The sequence below is a fragment of the Bison bison genome, unplaced genomic scaffold, assembly GCF_000754665.1.
Source record: "Bison bison bison isolate TAMUID 2011002044 unplaced genomic scaffold, Bison_UMD1.0 scf7180017864452, whole genome shotgun sequence".
In the NCBI taxonomy this organism is placed as follows: Eukaryota; Metazoa; Chordata; class Mammalia; order Artiodactyla; family Bovidae; genus Bison; species Bison bison.
This window is the reverse complement of record NW_011495014.1, coordinates 4454360-4467717: the sequence shown is the minus strand read 5'-3', so window position 1 is coordinate 4467717 and position 13358 is coordinate 4454360. Positions and strand designations below refer to the sequence as shown.

The following is a 13358-nucleotide window of genomic DNA, read 5'->3' as shown; positions in this document are numbered from 1 at the left end:
CCAGGGGATCTTCCCGACCCAGGGATCGAACCCTGGTCTCCCGCATTGTAGGCAGACGCTTTATCGTCTGACCCACCAGGTAAGTCTAATGTACATATTTTAATATTTGTAAATGTGTATCTTTTATGACTGTGCCTTTGTCTTATTTAAATAATTTTCCTATTCTGAGGTCTAAAAAATGTTGAATATATTCATTTGAGTTTTAAAATATTAATCTCAACACTTTAACTCAAATATATCCAAGAGGATAATCAAATACAATTTTTCAAAAAAGTCACTCCTTTCCCTATTGGTTTATAATGATGTAACAGGTTTCTATATATGTAGGTCTTTTCAAGTCTGATTCAAGGTAATAGCAGCAATATTTAACTTAATGTGTACTTTCCCTGTGTCAGAAACTCTGCCAAGCATGTTATGCATTTTGAAGTTAGAATGCATGGGCTTACATACACTAGTTGTGGTGGTGGTAGTGGTTTCTGGAGTTTGAACATGCGTGCTTATGTATACGAGAGAGCCCTGATGAATGCATGGTCTCAGTATAATGTTTACTGAGTGATGGAGATGAAATCAGGTGAAATGTAGAAATACCTGATTGACACACACTGCATTTAAAAAAGCATCCCAAATATATAACTTGCTTTTATTAAACAGGGGAAAAATCAACATATTTTCCAAAGAGGCAGATATCCCAGTAACTAACGTAACATCAGTTTGTTTGACAAGGCATTTAGAATAAGCAAGCAATTAAATTCTTCAGGTAGGAACAGAACATCAACACGCTCCAGACCCCAGAATCGTTACTAGCCAACAAGTTAGGCATTGTTCTGCTTAACAACTTTAACTTTAATGTAAATATATATTATTTAGAATATTAGCTTCTGAACTATATAATGACTTTATCACTTTAATTAAAACCAGGATTTCTGAAACCTCCAAGTAATCTTTTAAAGTTTTCCAATATGGACATAAACTAACCCCTATTCTCTACATATCGAATTTGAAATAACTGTCATAATATATCAACATTTTCACAGGAAGATTTTTAAGGCTTCTGGCACATAAAATGTGCAAAATCTGTGTGACAATAATGTTATAATTATATACAGAAAATAAAATTCTCCTTGAGCAACTTAAGTTCTAAAGATTAAAAAACTTAAATGTCCATGTTAATAAAATATTAAAATACTATGAGCTTTTTGATAAACTTGACACTGATTTTGTAATTACAAAAGGAATGTGCAAGATAAGACCTGCACACTAAGTGATTCATCATTGAAATTAACTGTTAAACTGAATATACTTATTGACATCGTTAGTTTTCTAGATCAAACTTTCAGCACAAACAGGCTTTAATGTAACTTAAAAACATTTCCAATTAAACTGTAACATTGAGGCAGCAAACGTCAGATCTATGTTTGCCTAGCTATTTAGGTGTCATATAAATAAGTCTATGAATCCTAATTTATCCTTTTGTCTAAGTCACCATTATAGATAATGTGTTAATAAGTGGAAAATAAGTGAAATCAACAAAAAGTGACCATTTGTCATTTGAAAAAATGAGTTATCAACACCTTGTCTTAAAGTTCTGAAGCAGCATATTCAGTTCTTAAGGCAAAAAAGGCCAAACTTATTATTATAAATTATAAATTCTGGTAATTCTTCTTTTGGCATTAAAAGTCACAGCACAAATTCTTATGCTTTAATAGATAATATATTAGTGTATATCTCAATATACATTTGCTAACATTCTCCATCAGTCTGAAGTTGTTCTGCGCAGCAGAGGTGGTGAAGTGCGGCATGGCAGGGCAACATTTAATGGTTACCCGGGGCATCAAGGGACATAGAACGGCTGAGTCTTGACTTCCCATTCACATATATTGTATTTGATTGAACTGTAACCTAAGAGAAAGAAACACACTTTGCAGCCATCAGTGTAAAAGTGGACAGCTGTCTAATTTTGAATTTTCATCAATTACCAACATTTTAATTTCTGCTTAATTGTAAATACTAACATTTCATGTCATTCGATAAATTTCAAATAATCAAGAATAAATGTTCATTCTACCATGAAATTAAAAATTAGTTATTTCCACAACAAACAAGTTAAATAATCCATTAACACATCTTAGTCTTTACAAAATTACCAAATCAATTCAAAGGACAAGAGCATAAACAGACTGCAGGCCAAGCTGTTAAAGCGCATTTTTAGCTAGATTAATTCTGGTTCCCTCAAAGTACATTGGAGAATGTAGAAAAACATAGTGAATCCCACAGAGCAATGAATTCTGTAATTTTCATACTGATGATATTAACTTGAAGTTACTCTCTCCCAGGTACCCCTTATTTATAAGGAAAAAATAGCTTTGGTTTTTAAAATGCCTTCATTTGAAGCGCTAAAAATGTCAAACCTGTGACTGTTTTGCCAAAACTGCAAATACATTCCTAAGTTCCAAAATTCTATGACAAAGTTTCCTGTTTACAAGCTGTAAGTAAATAAAAAACACTAAGACAAAATTTCCTAAATAGCTTGAAATTCCAACATTATTTATAAGAATGTAGAAGAAAATTACCTGGGTTCTACATAGTAAGCAGGTATAGTATTTTAAAATATTACATGTAAAATATAACAATATTTTAAGAAAAATTATTTATCTCTTGATTATAATTTGACTAGCTTAGCTTCCTAACCAAACATTATCCTCTTCTCCCAAGCAGAGAACTGAAGTACAAAAGGCCAGATTCTGCCTAGCAACAGAGTAAGTTAGTAGAAAGGAAAATAAAATTGGCAAATTTAGTTGGCTTTGGTTTCCTGGTGCTTCATTTCTTGCCTTTTACTAAACAAAGATAAGTAATCCAAACTAATCAATTTTCTTGACTATTTTAGGAACCCAGGACAGAGTAGAATGGTTGATAACCATCCACCTGAAACAAAACAGCTAAGGAAAAAAAGTTGCCACCAGAGGAAAAACACTTGTCTGCATCCTTTTCAGTACTCATGTGGGATTACTTTCCAAATGCAGCCAACAGACAGGTGATGGCTTTTTGCTATGCTGTCTTGGTCTGAAAAGTCTGTGTATGAGGGGTTATTTTTGTAATTCTTGCCAAAACTGCAGTTCTCACATTCTTTGAAAAGTAAAAGAAAATTTGGTTTAAGCATTTAGAAAAGATACAGATGGTTCTGCTGCTGCTAAGTCGCTTCAGTCGTGTCTGACTCTGTGCGACCCCATAGACGGCAGCCCACCAGGCTCCCCAGTCCCTGGGACTCTCCGGGCAAGAACACTGGAGTGGGTTGCCATTTCCTTCTCCAATGCATGAAAGTGAAAAGTGGAAGTGAAGTCGCTCAGTCGTGTCTGACTCTTAGCGACCCATGGATTGCAGCCCACCAAGCTCCTTCATCCATGGGATTTTCCAGGCAAGAGTACTGGAGTGGGGTGCCATTGCCTAAATATCTACAAATAAAGATGCTCATTGTAACATCATTTATAGGGTAAAAAACTAGAATCCAGTTACATGTCTACCAATAAGGAGCAAATAAGCTATGGTTCTTTCACACAAATTCTGTGTAGTCCTTTTTTTTTTTTTTTTGGCTGTGCTATACAGCTTCTGGGAGTAGGAAATGGCAACCCATTCTTGTATTCTTGCATGGGAAATCCCATGGACAGAGGAGTCTGGCAGGCTACAGTTCATAGGGTCACAAAGAATCCAACACGACTGAGCAACTAAGCACAAAACACATATGTATGTCTTAACTTCAAACGCATTTTATAAAATACTGTGCTGGATGTAGTAATGCTTTATATGAAGACAAGACAAATCACCATGATTATATGCAGGTTGAGATGGGGGTAAGGTACAGGAAAAAGCCTTCAGAAACATGAAAATTCATGACTACATTTACACTAGAGCTATCAACTAGATAATTGTTCTAATGTGAACCAAGTATATAATGAAGGTTAATTGCTCAAGTATGAACAAGAGCCATAAGGCAGGTTGGTACCTGGAGTTAAAGTGAACATTTGGGTGCCAAAATACAGGCAAACACAGAGCCAACTTTCTGATGAACAGTCTAAACCCACTGTCAAAATCACTGGAGATTTTGTTTGGCACTATAACTGTTGTTCTATAAAAGAAATGTTAGAATTTAAAACAAACCAAGAGACATGTTCAGAACAGCACAGAAATATGGGACTTAAGCACAAGAAAGAAATTAGCGTAAGAAAGGAAAAAAGCGTAAGAAATTAGAGCCTTGTGTCTGTTTCTACCACCTTCTGCAATTTTTTGAAATATAATACATGTACAGAGACGTGCATTGAACAGCGCAATGAAAACAGACATATAGGTAGCCCACCACCCAGGTCAAGAGAAAGAATACCTCCAGCTCCCTCCTGATCCTGTCTTTATTTAAAATTTTGACTTTATCATGGATTTTTGCATTAATTTTTATATTTAAAAATAGTGCATTAAGATATATTTATTCTGATTACTAATTTTTTTGGTTCCCTCTTAAATTGTGTTCCAGTCTTGCTCCAATAAACCTCTAACAACCCTTTTTCTTCCCCTCTGGAAGTAACCCTATTGTGACTTATGTAATTATTTCCCAACTTTTAGGAATAATTGCCACCTATACATGTATCACTATATAATTTAGTTTTGCATGCCGTCAACTTTACACATACCGTTTATTTATGTCTCTATCTACATTGTTGTCTTTAGTATATCTTATCTAATTTATTGCCATTTGATAGTCCATGCTTTAAATATACCACTATTTATTCTACCATTTTTGGATATTAAGGTTATATGTATTTGGAGCTATTACAAACAATATTCTTGAGTCTTGGCACATTGAAACACATTTTTAGCATATATAACTAGAAGTGAAGATGTTAATCATGGCGTATAGATATGATAAACTCCACTAGACCCCGTGTCTTTTAGAGGAAGAAAAAGGATTATGTAAGGGATTTTCATTAAACAGAATTTAGGAGCTGGCACTATAGAGAGTCAGAGCTATCAATAACCTCCTACTGAAAGAGATAAAATTTAGATTCAATAGAACCTAAAGTAATGAGTAATAAATAGGATACAATTATAGGATCATCATTTAGGGCCTGCTTTCTGTGTTGATTCACATCCAGCTCGTTCTGGAAGCAATGAGAGCTTTATCTGTGAAGAGACTGCCAAATCAGGGCCCATAACACACCAAGTATACAGCTGCCTGCCTGTATGATTCTGTTGGCCTAAAAGGCATTTCCAACTTAATGCACTATTTTCTGCAATTAGTTCATTGAAACTGATTATTAATAATACATCCACTGACTTAATACAAAGATACTGCAGTTATTTTCTATTCTGCCGTGAGCGTGAGGAACCGCTGTTCTCAATCCCTGGCTCTGAACACCCAGAAGGCAGAGGCTTCATTTGACTCAGTTTTGTATCCTCAGTATCTAGTACAGTGTTTGGTATTTTTCTGCTTTTAAAAAATGCTTATCAAATTTACTGAATTGAGAAGTTTGAAACTCTATCCTTAATTTATAAGATTAGAAACAGAATTAGAATTATTTTCATGAATGAGAATGTGCAATTTATTTACAGGAACATATTTCCCCCCACAAGTATAAATGTCATGACCTGTGAAATACCAATTTCAATATTCCTTTTTCGCTGCTGTTGTTTGCTGCCTGGGACTAAACTCAAATTCTACAAATAATCTACGAAATTCAGACCTACCCCCCTGAATTATTCCTTTGTGTTTCCTCCACTCCTAACAGCACACAATATTTTGCCTTTTCACCATATGTGCCCAGATGGGAATGCTAAGTCCTCTGGGCAAATGGCCGTCACTCAGGGCTCCACTGAAACCCACTAGGAAGCTGACTGACCCTCACGAAATGCCTTCCCCTTTTTCTATCTTTGCAGCATTCCTGTTCCTTCGCAAATTTCATTTTTGTTGAGTTCAGTGATTTGCTCAACAAGTCTCTTACTTTTCTCTAAATAGCTTCTAAAATGATTAGAAAAGCAATTCACAAAATGAAATGCCTAGGGAGTCAGTGAAATAATGAGTACTTTTCTTGTCTTGGTGTTGAGGAACTTGCAACCAAGATGACTAAGGCGAACAAGAAAGACATTTAGGGGAGACTGCAGCCTCTGGGAAGTCCAAGTCATGATGCCAGGCTTAAGGCTTCACTACATCCTGTTTCAGAGGATAAGGGTGAGAGAGGAAACTTATCTGTAATAACTCCCTGTGATGCTTTCTGGGGTTTACCCGAGAACAGAGTGCGTCACCTTGCTCTCTCACATATCAGTACAAGCTAGACTCTGGCAGTGCATTATTAAAACTTGAATTTCTGCATTAAGTCTCATCTAAATTCCCTACATTTTTTTAGTTTAGCCTATAAAACTCCTCCCCGCTTAACCAGCCAATCAGTACGGTAGTAACTGATTACTATAGGAGCCAGGACTGAAAACACAGGCTCTTACAATATCGCAGCTTTTCTGGAATAAAGGAGGGACTTTCTTTGTAAAAGACTCTTTCTTGCTGTGCTAACACAGTTTCTTAAAATAAGAGTCCGGGGCACTTTCTATATATAGTTATATAATAATGAGCAAAACTTGCTTTCTGCACCTGGCTCATGTTTTGGAAAACAGACCTGACGTAGTTTTAAGGATGTGTAACACTGAGAGTCCAGAGCTTATACTTCAAAAATGACCCTTGACTTATAAAAGGGGAACTTCTGGCATCTTCCCTATTCAGATTTAAAAGCCAGAAAACAATTTCCCCTAAGTATTAGTTTGACAGTGTTGAAAATAAACCCGATGTCACCCATCTGATAAAGAAAACTTACCCTTTTCAATTTGGCAGCAGCCTCTCCAGAACGAATTGCAGTCAGCAAACTCTGTCGGATCTGTTCTGGGTCAGAGCTTTGGAATGTCGAAGAACTTTGTCTCTTAAGGGTGAACGACGGGCAGTCAGTTAGAGATGGTATTTGAGGATTCTGTTCATTATGTGCAGAATTATTTTCCTATAAAAATAAATGTGAAAGTTATATGAATACCAGGTGAAGAATAGGCCAGTGTTCAAAACACTTTCATCATCAATAGCTCTTTAAGAACCCCCATTTGCTACACTGGTGCTTTACACTATTTCCTCATCCTCTGAGTTATCTCTGATGTCAGGCTCAGCTGGAAGATAAGGGCCTTACTTTCCCTCATTTTGAACTCAGGAGGCTAAGGAAGAAAAGTGATATGTCTCTTTGTTTCACAGTGCAGTGGTAATTTTACTGTCCTTGAGTAAATGAAATAATGCTGATTTCTCCAATAGAGTCAGTTAGAAGAAACAAAGTAATAATAAAAATCCAGACTTAAAAAAACAAAAACAAACCCATTTTCATAGTTCCAATATATTAGTATTATGAAATTATTTTTGATGGTACAAATGGACAAATATTGGCAATTTCATACTGGTTGAACCTAGTGCATCTTCTAATAAAGGAGTATTAATGACTATGTAACAGCTTATTTTGTCTTTCTAGAAGTCACTGGGATGAAGTGATGCCCATGTTTTATTTTTCCCATGAGACTGAAAATAAATATTAGAAATTTAAGAATCAAAATTTTAATTAAACTTCTTAGAAAGGAATATTTAGTAACTGATTTCATTGGCAACTATATTCAAACAATCTTAAAAATGTCTTTTTCAAACTGCCAAATAAATATCTTTATAAAAGATGAGTTAAACAGAATTCAGGCAATAGCTCAAAAACTGTTATTATCTAAATCAAGCTTCTGTTGTTTAGAAGTGGTATTCCATTCTAAGAAAAAAACACAGGCTTTGCTCCCAAGTAAAGAATTAATCTCTAGATCATATATCTCTTCCTGATATATCAAAGTAATAAACAAAAATGCAAACTATAAAAGAATATTTTTCAAGGTAAATATTGCTTTAAATTATGGAAAAATCTTTACTTGGCAACATAGTTAATGTTCTGTTACTCTGGGAGTGTTTGAAAAAATAGCATAAGATACTTCTGGAACTGTCATACAAATATGAAAGTATTCTTTAAACATTATCATAAAAAGTACACAATGTATTTTTTTAATTGCATGGGGATTATCATAATTCATACTGTGAATTGCATCCTCTAACTATACTACTTGAATCTAGCAAATTATATCATTTAGTTGATCCAACATGAAGTCAACAAATTCTCCTTTTTGTACATCACTAAGGTCATATATGCATATAACACCACCCTTATGGCAGAAAGTGAAGAGGAACTAAAAAGCCTCTTGATGAAAGTGAAAGTGGAGAGTGAAAAAGTTGGCTTAAAGCTCAACATTCAGAAAACAAAGATCATGGCATCCGGTCCCATCACTTCATGGGAAATAGATGGGGAAACAGTGGAAACAGTGTCAGACTTTATTTTTTTTAGGCTCCAAAATCACTGCAGATGGTGATTGCAGCCATGAAATTAAAAGACGCTTACCCCTTGGAAGGAAACTTATGACCAACCTAGATAGCATATTAAAAAGTAGAGAGATTACTTTGCCAACAAAGGTCCGTCTAGTCAAGGCTATGGTTTTTCCAGTGGTCATGTATGGATGTGAGAGTTGGACTGTAAAGAAAGCTGAGCGCCGAACAATTGATGCTTTTGAACTGCGGTGTTGGAAAAGACTCTTGAGAGTCCCTTGGACTGCAAGGAGATCCAACCAGTCCATTCTAAAGGAGATCAGTCCTGGGTGTTCTTTGGAAGGAATGATGCTAAAGCTGAAACTCCAGTACTTTGGCCACCTCATGTGAAGAGCTCACTCATTGAAAAAGACTCTGATGCTGGGAGGGATTGGGGGCAGGAGGAAAAGGGGACGACAGAGGATGAGATGGCTGGATGGCATCACCGACTTGATGGATATGAGTTTGAGTGAACTCTGGGAGTTGGTGATGGACAGGGAGGCCTGGCGTGCTGCAGTTCATGGAGTCACAGAGAGTCGGACACGACTGAGCGACTGAACTGAACTGAACTGAAGGTTAGATGGTGGTTAATTGATATTTTGGTGAACATATAACTGGAAAGTTGACACTGAATTAACAAAATGGGAAACAGTATTTTTCACAGAGCTAGAACAAATAATTTCACAATTTGTATGGAAATACAAAAAACCTCGAATAGCCAAAGCAGTCTTGAGAAAGAAGAATGGAACTGGAGGAATCAACCTGCCTGACTTCAGGCTCTACTACAAAGCCACAGTCATCAAGACAGTATGGTACTGGCACAAAGACAGAAATATAGATCAATGGAACAAAATAGAAAGCCCAGAGATAAACCCATGCACCTATGGACACCTTATCTTTGACAAAGGAGGCAAGAATATACAATGGAGAAAAGACAATCTCTTTAACAAGTGGTACTGGGAAAACTGGTCAACCACTTGTAAAAGAATGAAACTATAACACTTGCTAACACCATACACAAAAATAAACTCAAAATGGATTAAAGATCTAAACATAAGACCAGAAACTATAAAACTCCTAGAGGAGAACATAGGCAAAACACTCTCTGACATATATCACAGCAGGATCCTCTATGACCCACCTCCCAGAATATTGGAAATAAAAGCAAAAATAAACAAATGGGATCTAATTAAAATTAAAAGCTTCTGCACAACAAAAGAAACTATAAGCAAGGTGAAAAGACAGCCTTCAGAATGGGAGAAATTAATAGCAAATGAAGCAACTGACAAACAACTAATCTCAAAAATATACAAGCAACTCCTGCAGCTCAATTCCAGAAAAATAAATGACCCAATCAAAAAATGGGCCAAAGAACTAAATAGACATTTCTCCAAAGAAGACATACAGATGGCTAACAAACACATGAAAAGATGCTCAACATCACTCATTATCAGAGAAATGCAAATCAAAACCACAATGAGGTACTATTTCACGCCAGTCAGAATGGTTGCTATCCAAAAGTCTACAAGCAGTACATGCTGAAGAGGGTGGTGGAGAAAAGGGAACCCTCTTACACTGTTGGTGGGAATGCAAAGTAGTACAGCCACTGTGGAGAACAGTGTGGAGATTCCTTAAAAAACTGGAAATAGAACTGCCATACAACCCAGCAATCCCACTGCTGGGCATACACACCAAGAAAACCAGAATTGCAAGAGACACATGTACCCCAATGTTCATCGCAGCACTGTTTATAATAGCCAGGACATGGAAGCAACCTAGATGTCTACCAGCAGATGAATGGGTAAGAAAGCTGTGGTACATATACACAATGGAATATTACTCAGCCATTAAAAAGAATACATTTGAATCAGTTCTAATGAGGTTGATGAAACTGGAGCCTATTATACAGAGTGAAGTAAGCCAGAAAGAAAAACAGCAATACAGTATACTAATGCATATATATGGAATTTAGAAAGATGGTAAAGATAACCCTGTATGCAAGACAGCAAAAGAGACACAGATGTATAGAACAGAACAGTCTTTTGGACTCTGTGGGAGAGGGTGGGATGATTTGGGAGAATGGCGTTGAAACATGTATAATATCATATATGAAATGAATCACCAGTCCAGGTTCGATGCAGGATACAGGATGCTTGGGGCTGGTGCACTGAGATGACCCAGAGGGATGGTACAGGGAGGGAGGTGGGGGGGATTCAGGATGGGGAACACATGTACACCCTTGGCGGATTCATGTTGATGTATGGCAAAACCAATACAATATTGTAAAGTAATTCGCCTCCAATTAAAATAAATAAATTTATATTAAAAAAAGAAAATTACATATTTAAACTCTGATTTTAATTTAAATTATATATAACAATATTTGGTAAGCTCAGGTTGAGTGTATATGACAGTGCAGAGCTATGTTGTTTATTTTATCTAGTCTTTGATGCTGCTTATGTTTTTATATAATTAAAACAATTTATTTTGCTATTATGGAGAACTGGAGAAGAAAATAAAGTAAACCAGAACATCCAGGAAAGTTTTCAACAAACTGAGATAAGCAAAACACAGAAAACTAGTCAGAACTATAGTACAGTATACAAATGTATGAGCAAAGAAACTTTAAATATTTGCTACTGAGGTGATTATATAATGACCTTATAGTAATATTTGATTAAATTATATGAATTATAATGACTGAGAGTAAATAATCAGATTCTATGTATTACTACTCGTTTTTTTCCCCTACAGCATCTTGATTGCAGATTATGAATTAAGTAACACACGCTCGTTAAACCCATTTAAGTCATGTTGTATAAGAATCCCCCATTTTATAAAATATTACATTTACCTTATCACTCACACCTAGTTGTGGCATGTTCCCAAATGTACTGACAGAAGGAATCTTCCCTTTGTCTGCATCAGTTGGAGTTCTGGCAGAGGCACCCTTGACCTCCTCACTGCATGACTCTGTAGGGCTTTTGCTGAAAGACTGTGACCGTTTCACCACAGCGAGGGCAAACGGTGAAGGAGCAGAGCTGGAGTATGGTCGTGGGGCACCAAAAGTTTTCAGAGTTTTCAGATTCAGTGTTGCTAATTGACTCTTGGGCAGAGGAACAGGTTTGGAGGCCACGGGAGGAGGGGGAAGGGAGGCGGCCACGGGAGGAGGGGGAAGGGAGGCGGCCACGGGAGGAGAGGGAAGGGGCGAGGCCACGGGAGGAGAGGGAAGGGAGGCGGCCACGGGAGGAGGGGGAAGGGAGGCGGGCACGGGAGGAGGGGGAAGGGGCGAGGCCACAGGGGGAGGGGGAAAGGGGAAGGCCACGGGAGGAGGGGGAAGGGGCGAGGCCATGGGGGGAGGGGTAAGGGGAGAGGCCACGGGGGGGAGGGGGAAGGGGGAAGGCCACAGCGGGAGGGGAAAGGGGCGAGGCCACGGGAGGAGGGGGAGGTGGAGGCGGCGGCGGAGAGGCCACAGGAGAAGAGGTTTCAGTAGGCTTCTGATTGCTGTCATCATCAGTGTTTTGAACGTGTGGCTGTGGAAGAGATTGAATAGTTTTACTTAAGGGAGAAAGAGCTGGCTCTGGAGGAGGTATTGTATCTCTTTCCACCTCTTTCTTTAATTCCTTTGGAGTAGGATTAGAGGCAGCTTGAACACTCTTGGCGGCTGCAGATGACACATAGTGATCTGAAACTCTTTTTTGCATCTGCAAGAAAAAAGCACTTGGTTTGGAGTGGGGATTAGAAACCCGCGATTTAAATTTTGACTCCAAAATATTGTTTATATCTTCCAATTTTGGCGCAAAAGGAGCTGTGCCAGTGTCACTCGTCATTCTGGGAGGTTTCAGAGGATTCACCATTCTGCTGCGGGTAAAGCTCTCGTCACTTTGCATCTGATGCTCTGTTCTCAGGGTAGGCTTTGATTTCAGGTCTGCTTGTGACTCCTTTGGGCTTTGAGAAATGACGAGATCTTCTGTTTGGATTGTAGTTTCTTTCACATTCTCATAAGTGTCCTTTTTCCCTAAAGTATGTATCTCCCGATCATTTTTATACCCTATGGTTTCCGATTCCCAATCTTTTGATATTTCTAGGGAGCGAGGAGGCACTATTTTATAAGTAGTCATCCCAATTTTGGGTATGTACTCTCTTGTAATTTCATTTGAAGGTTTTGGCTTGGGATTATAATCTTGTCTGTAAAATGGATAATTCTTTACATAAGAAGCTGTTGGATTTTTATCAGTTCCGTCTACAGTAGGCAAAAGATTGTCATTACCATGTGCACAAGTTGGATCTTTTAGGGCGAGTTGCTCTTCTGTATGTACAACAAGGGGGCCCTTACTCCTGAATTTTCCTGAGATATCTATAAAATCTTGTGGGCTTAAAGATAAGTGTTGAGTTGATTTGTTGTTTGAAGTTTGCACACTTTCATCAACTTTGACGTCAGACAAATTATGATCTTGCTGATCCCCATCAAAACTGCCACAGGAAGGGATTGTCTGAATTGCTGCATCTTGCATTTTTGTCTTTTCTGCACTGGGTTGAATCAGGTTTTGATCTGGTGCTGATGAAACAGCAAGATGATTTTCTTTGTAACGTCCAGCAGTATCAGTTTTATATGCCTGATAATTTGATAGTCTGTCAACTTCTATGTCCACGTTGTTATTTTTGGCAACGCCTGCTACATTGATTTCTGTTCTCCTTACTCCATTTTTCATATTATTTTCTGTGTTTGTTGGAATGACAATTACTTCATGTTGATCTGCTGAGAGAAAAAATATAAAGTATATGAAAAAAATAGAAAAGTGCAAGTTTTCAGTACCCACCCTCCCCCAAAGTGAACAGGTTGGTTTGAATTCTACAGATAAATATTCAGCACACCAATTATATGGTAATTATACAGGTAATGGCATAC

The 13358-nt window shown here is 37.4% G+C and overlaps 1 protein-coding gene across 2 annotated transcripts in view; it reads right to left on the bottom strand.

Annotated features, from left to right (window-relative positions):
- Positions 1–603: 603 nt before the first annotated feature.
- COBLL1 (cordon-bleu WH2 repeat protein-like 1) overlaps positions 604–13358 on the bottom strand; it is a 166433-nt gene continuing 153678 nt past the window's right edge. Inside the window, exons 12-15 of one of the 2 annotated variants that reach the window (XM_010858955.1) lie at positions 11931–13205; positions 11304–11596; positions 6846–7022; positions 604–1899 (exon numbers count right to left, since the gene is read on the bottom strand). In XM_010858955.1, coding sequence (XP_010857257.1) covers positions 1813–1899; positions 6846–7022; positions 11304–11596; positions 11931–13205 — 1832 coding nt within the window. In that variant the 3' untranslated portion in view covers positions 604–1812. Of the gene's footprint in view, positions 1900–6845; positions 7023–11303; positions 11597–11930; positions 13209–13358 lie in introns of both variants that reach the window. The other variant, XM_010858954.1, reaches the window with a different exon arrangement.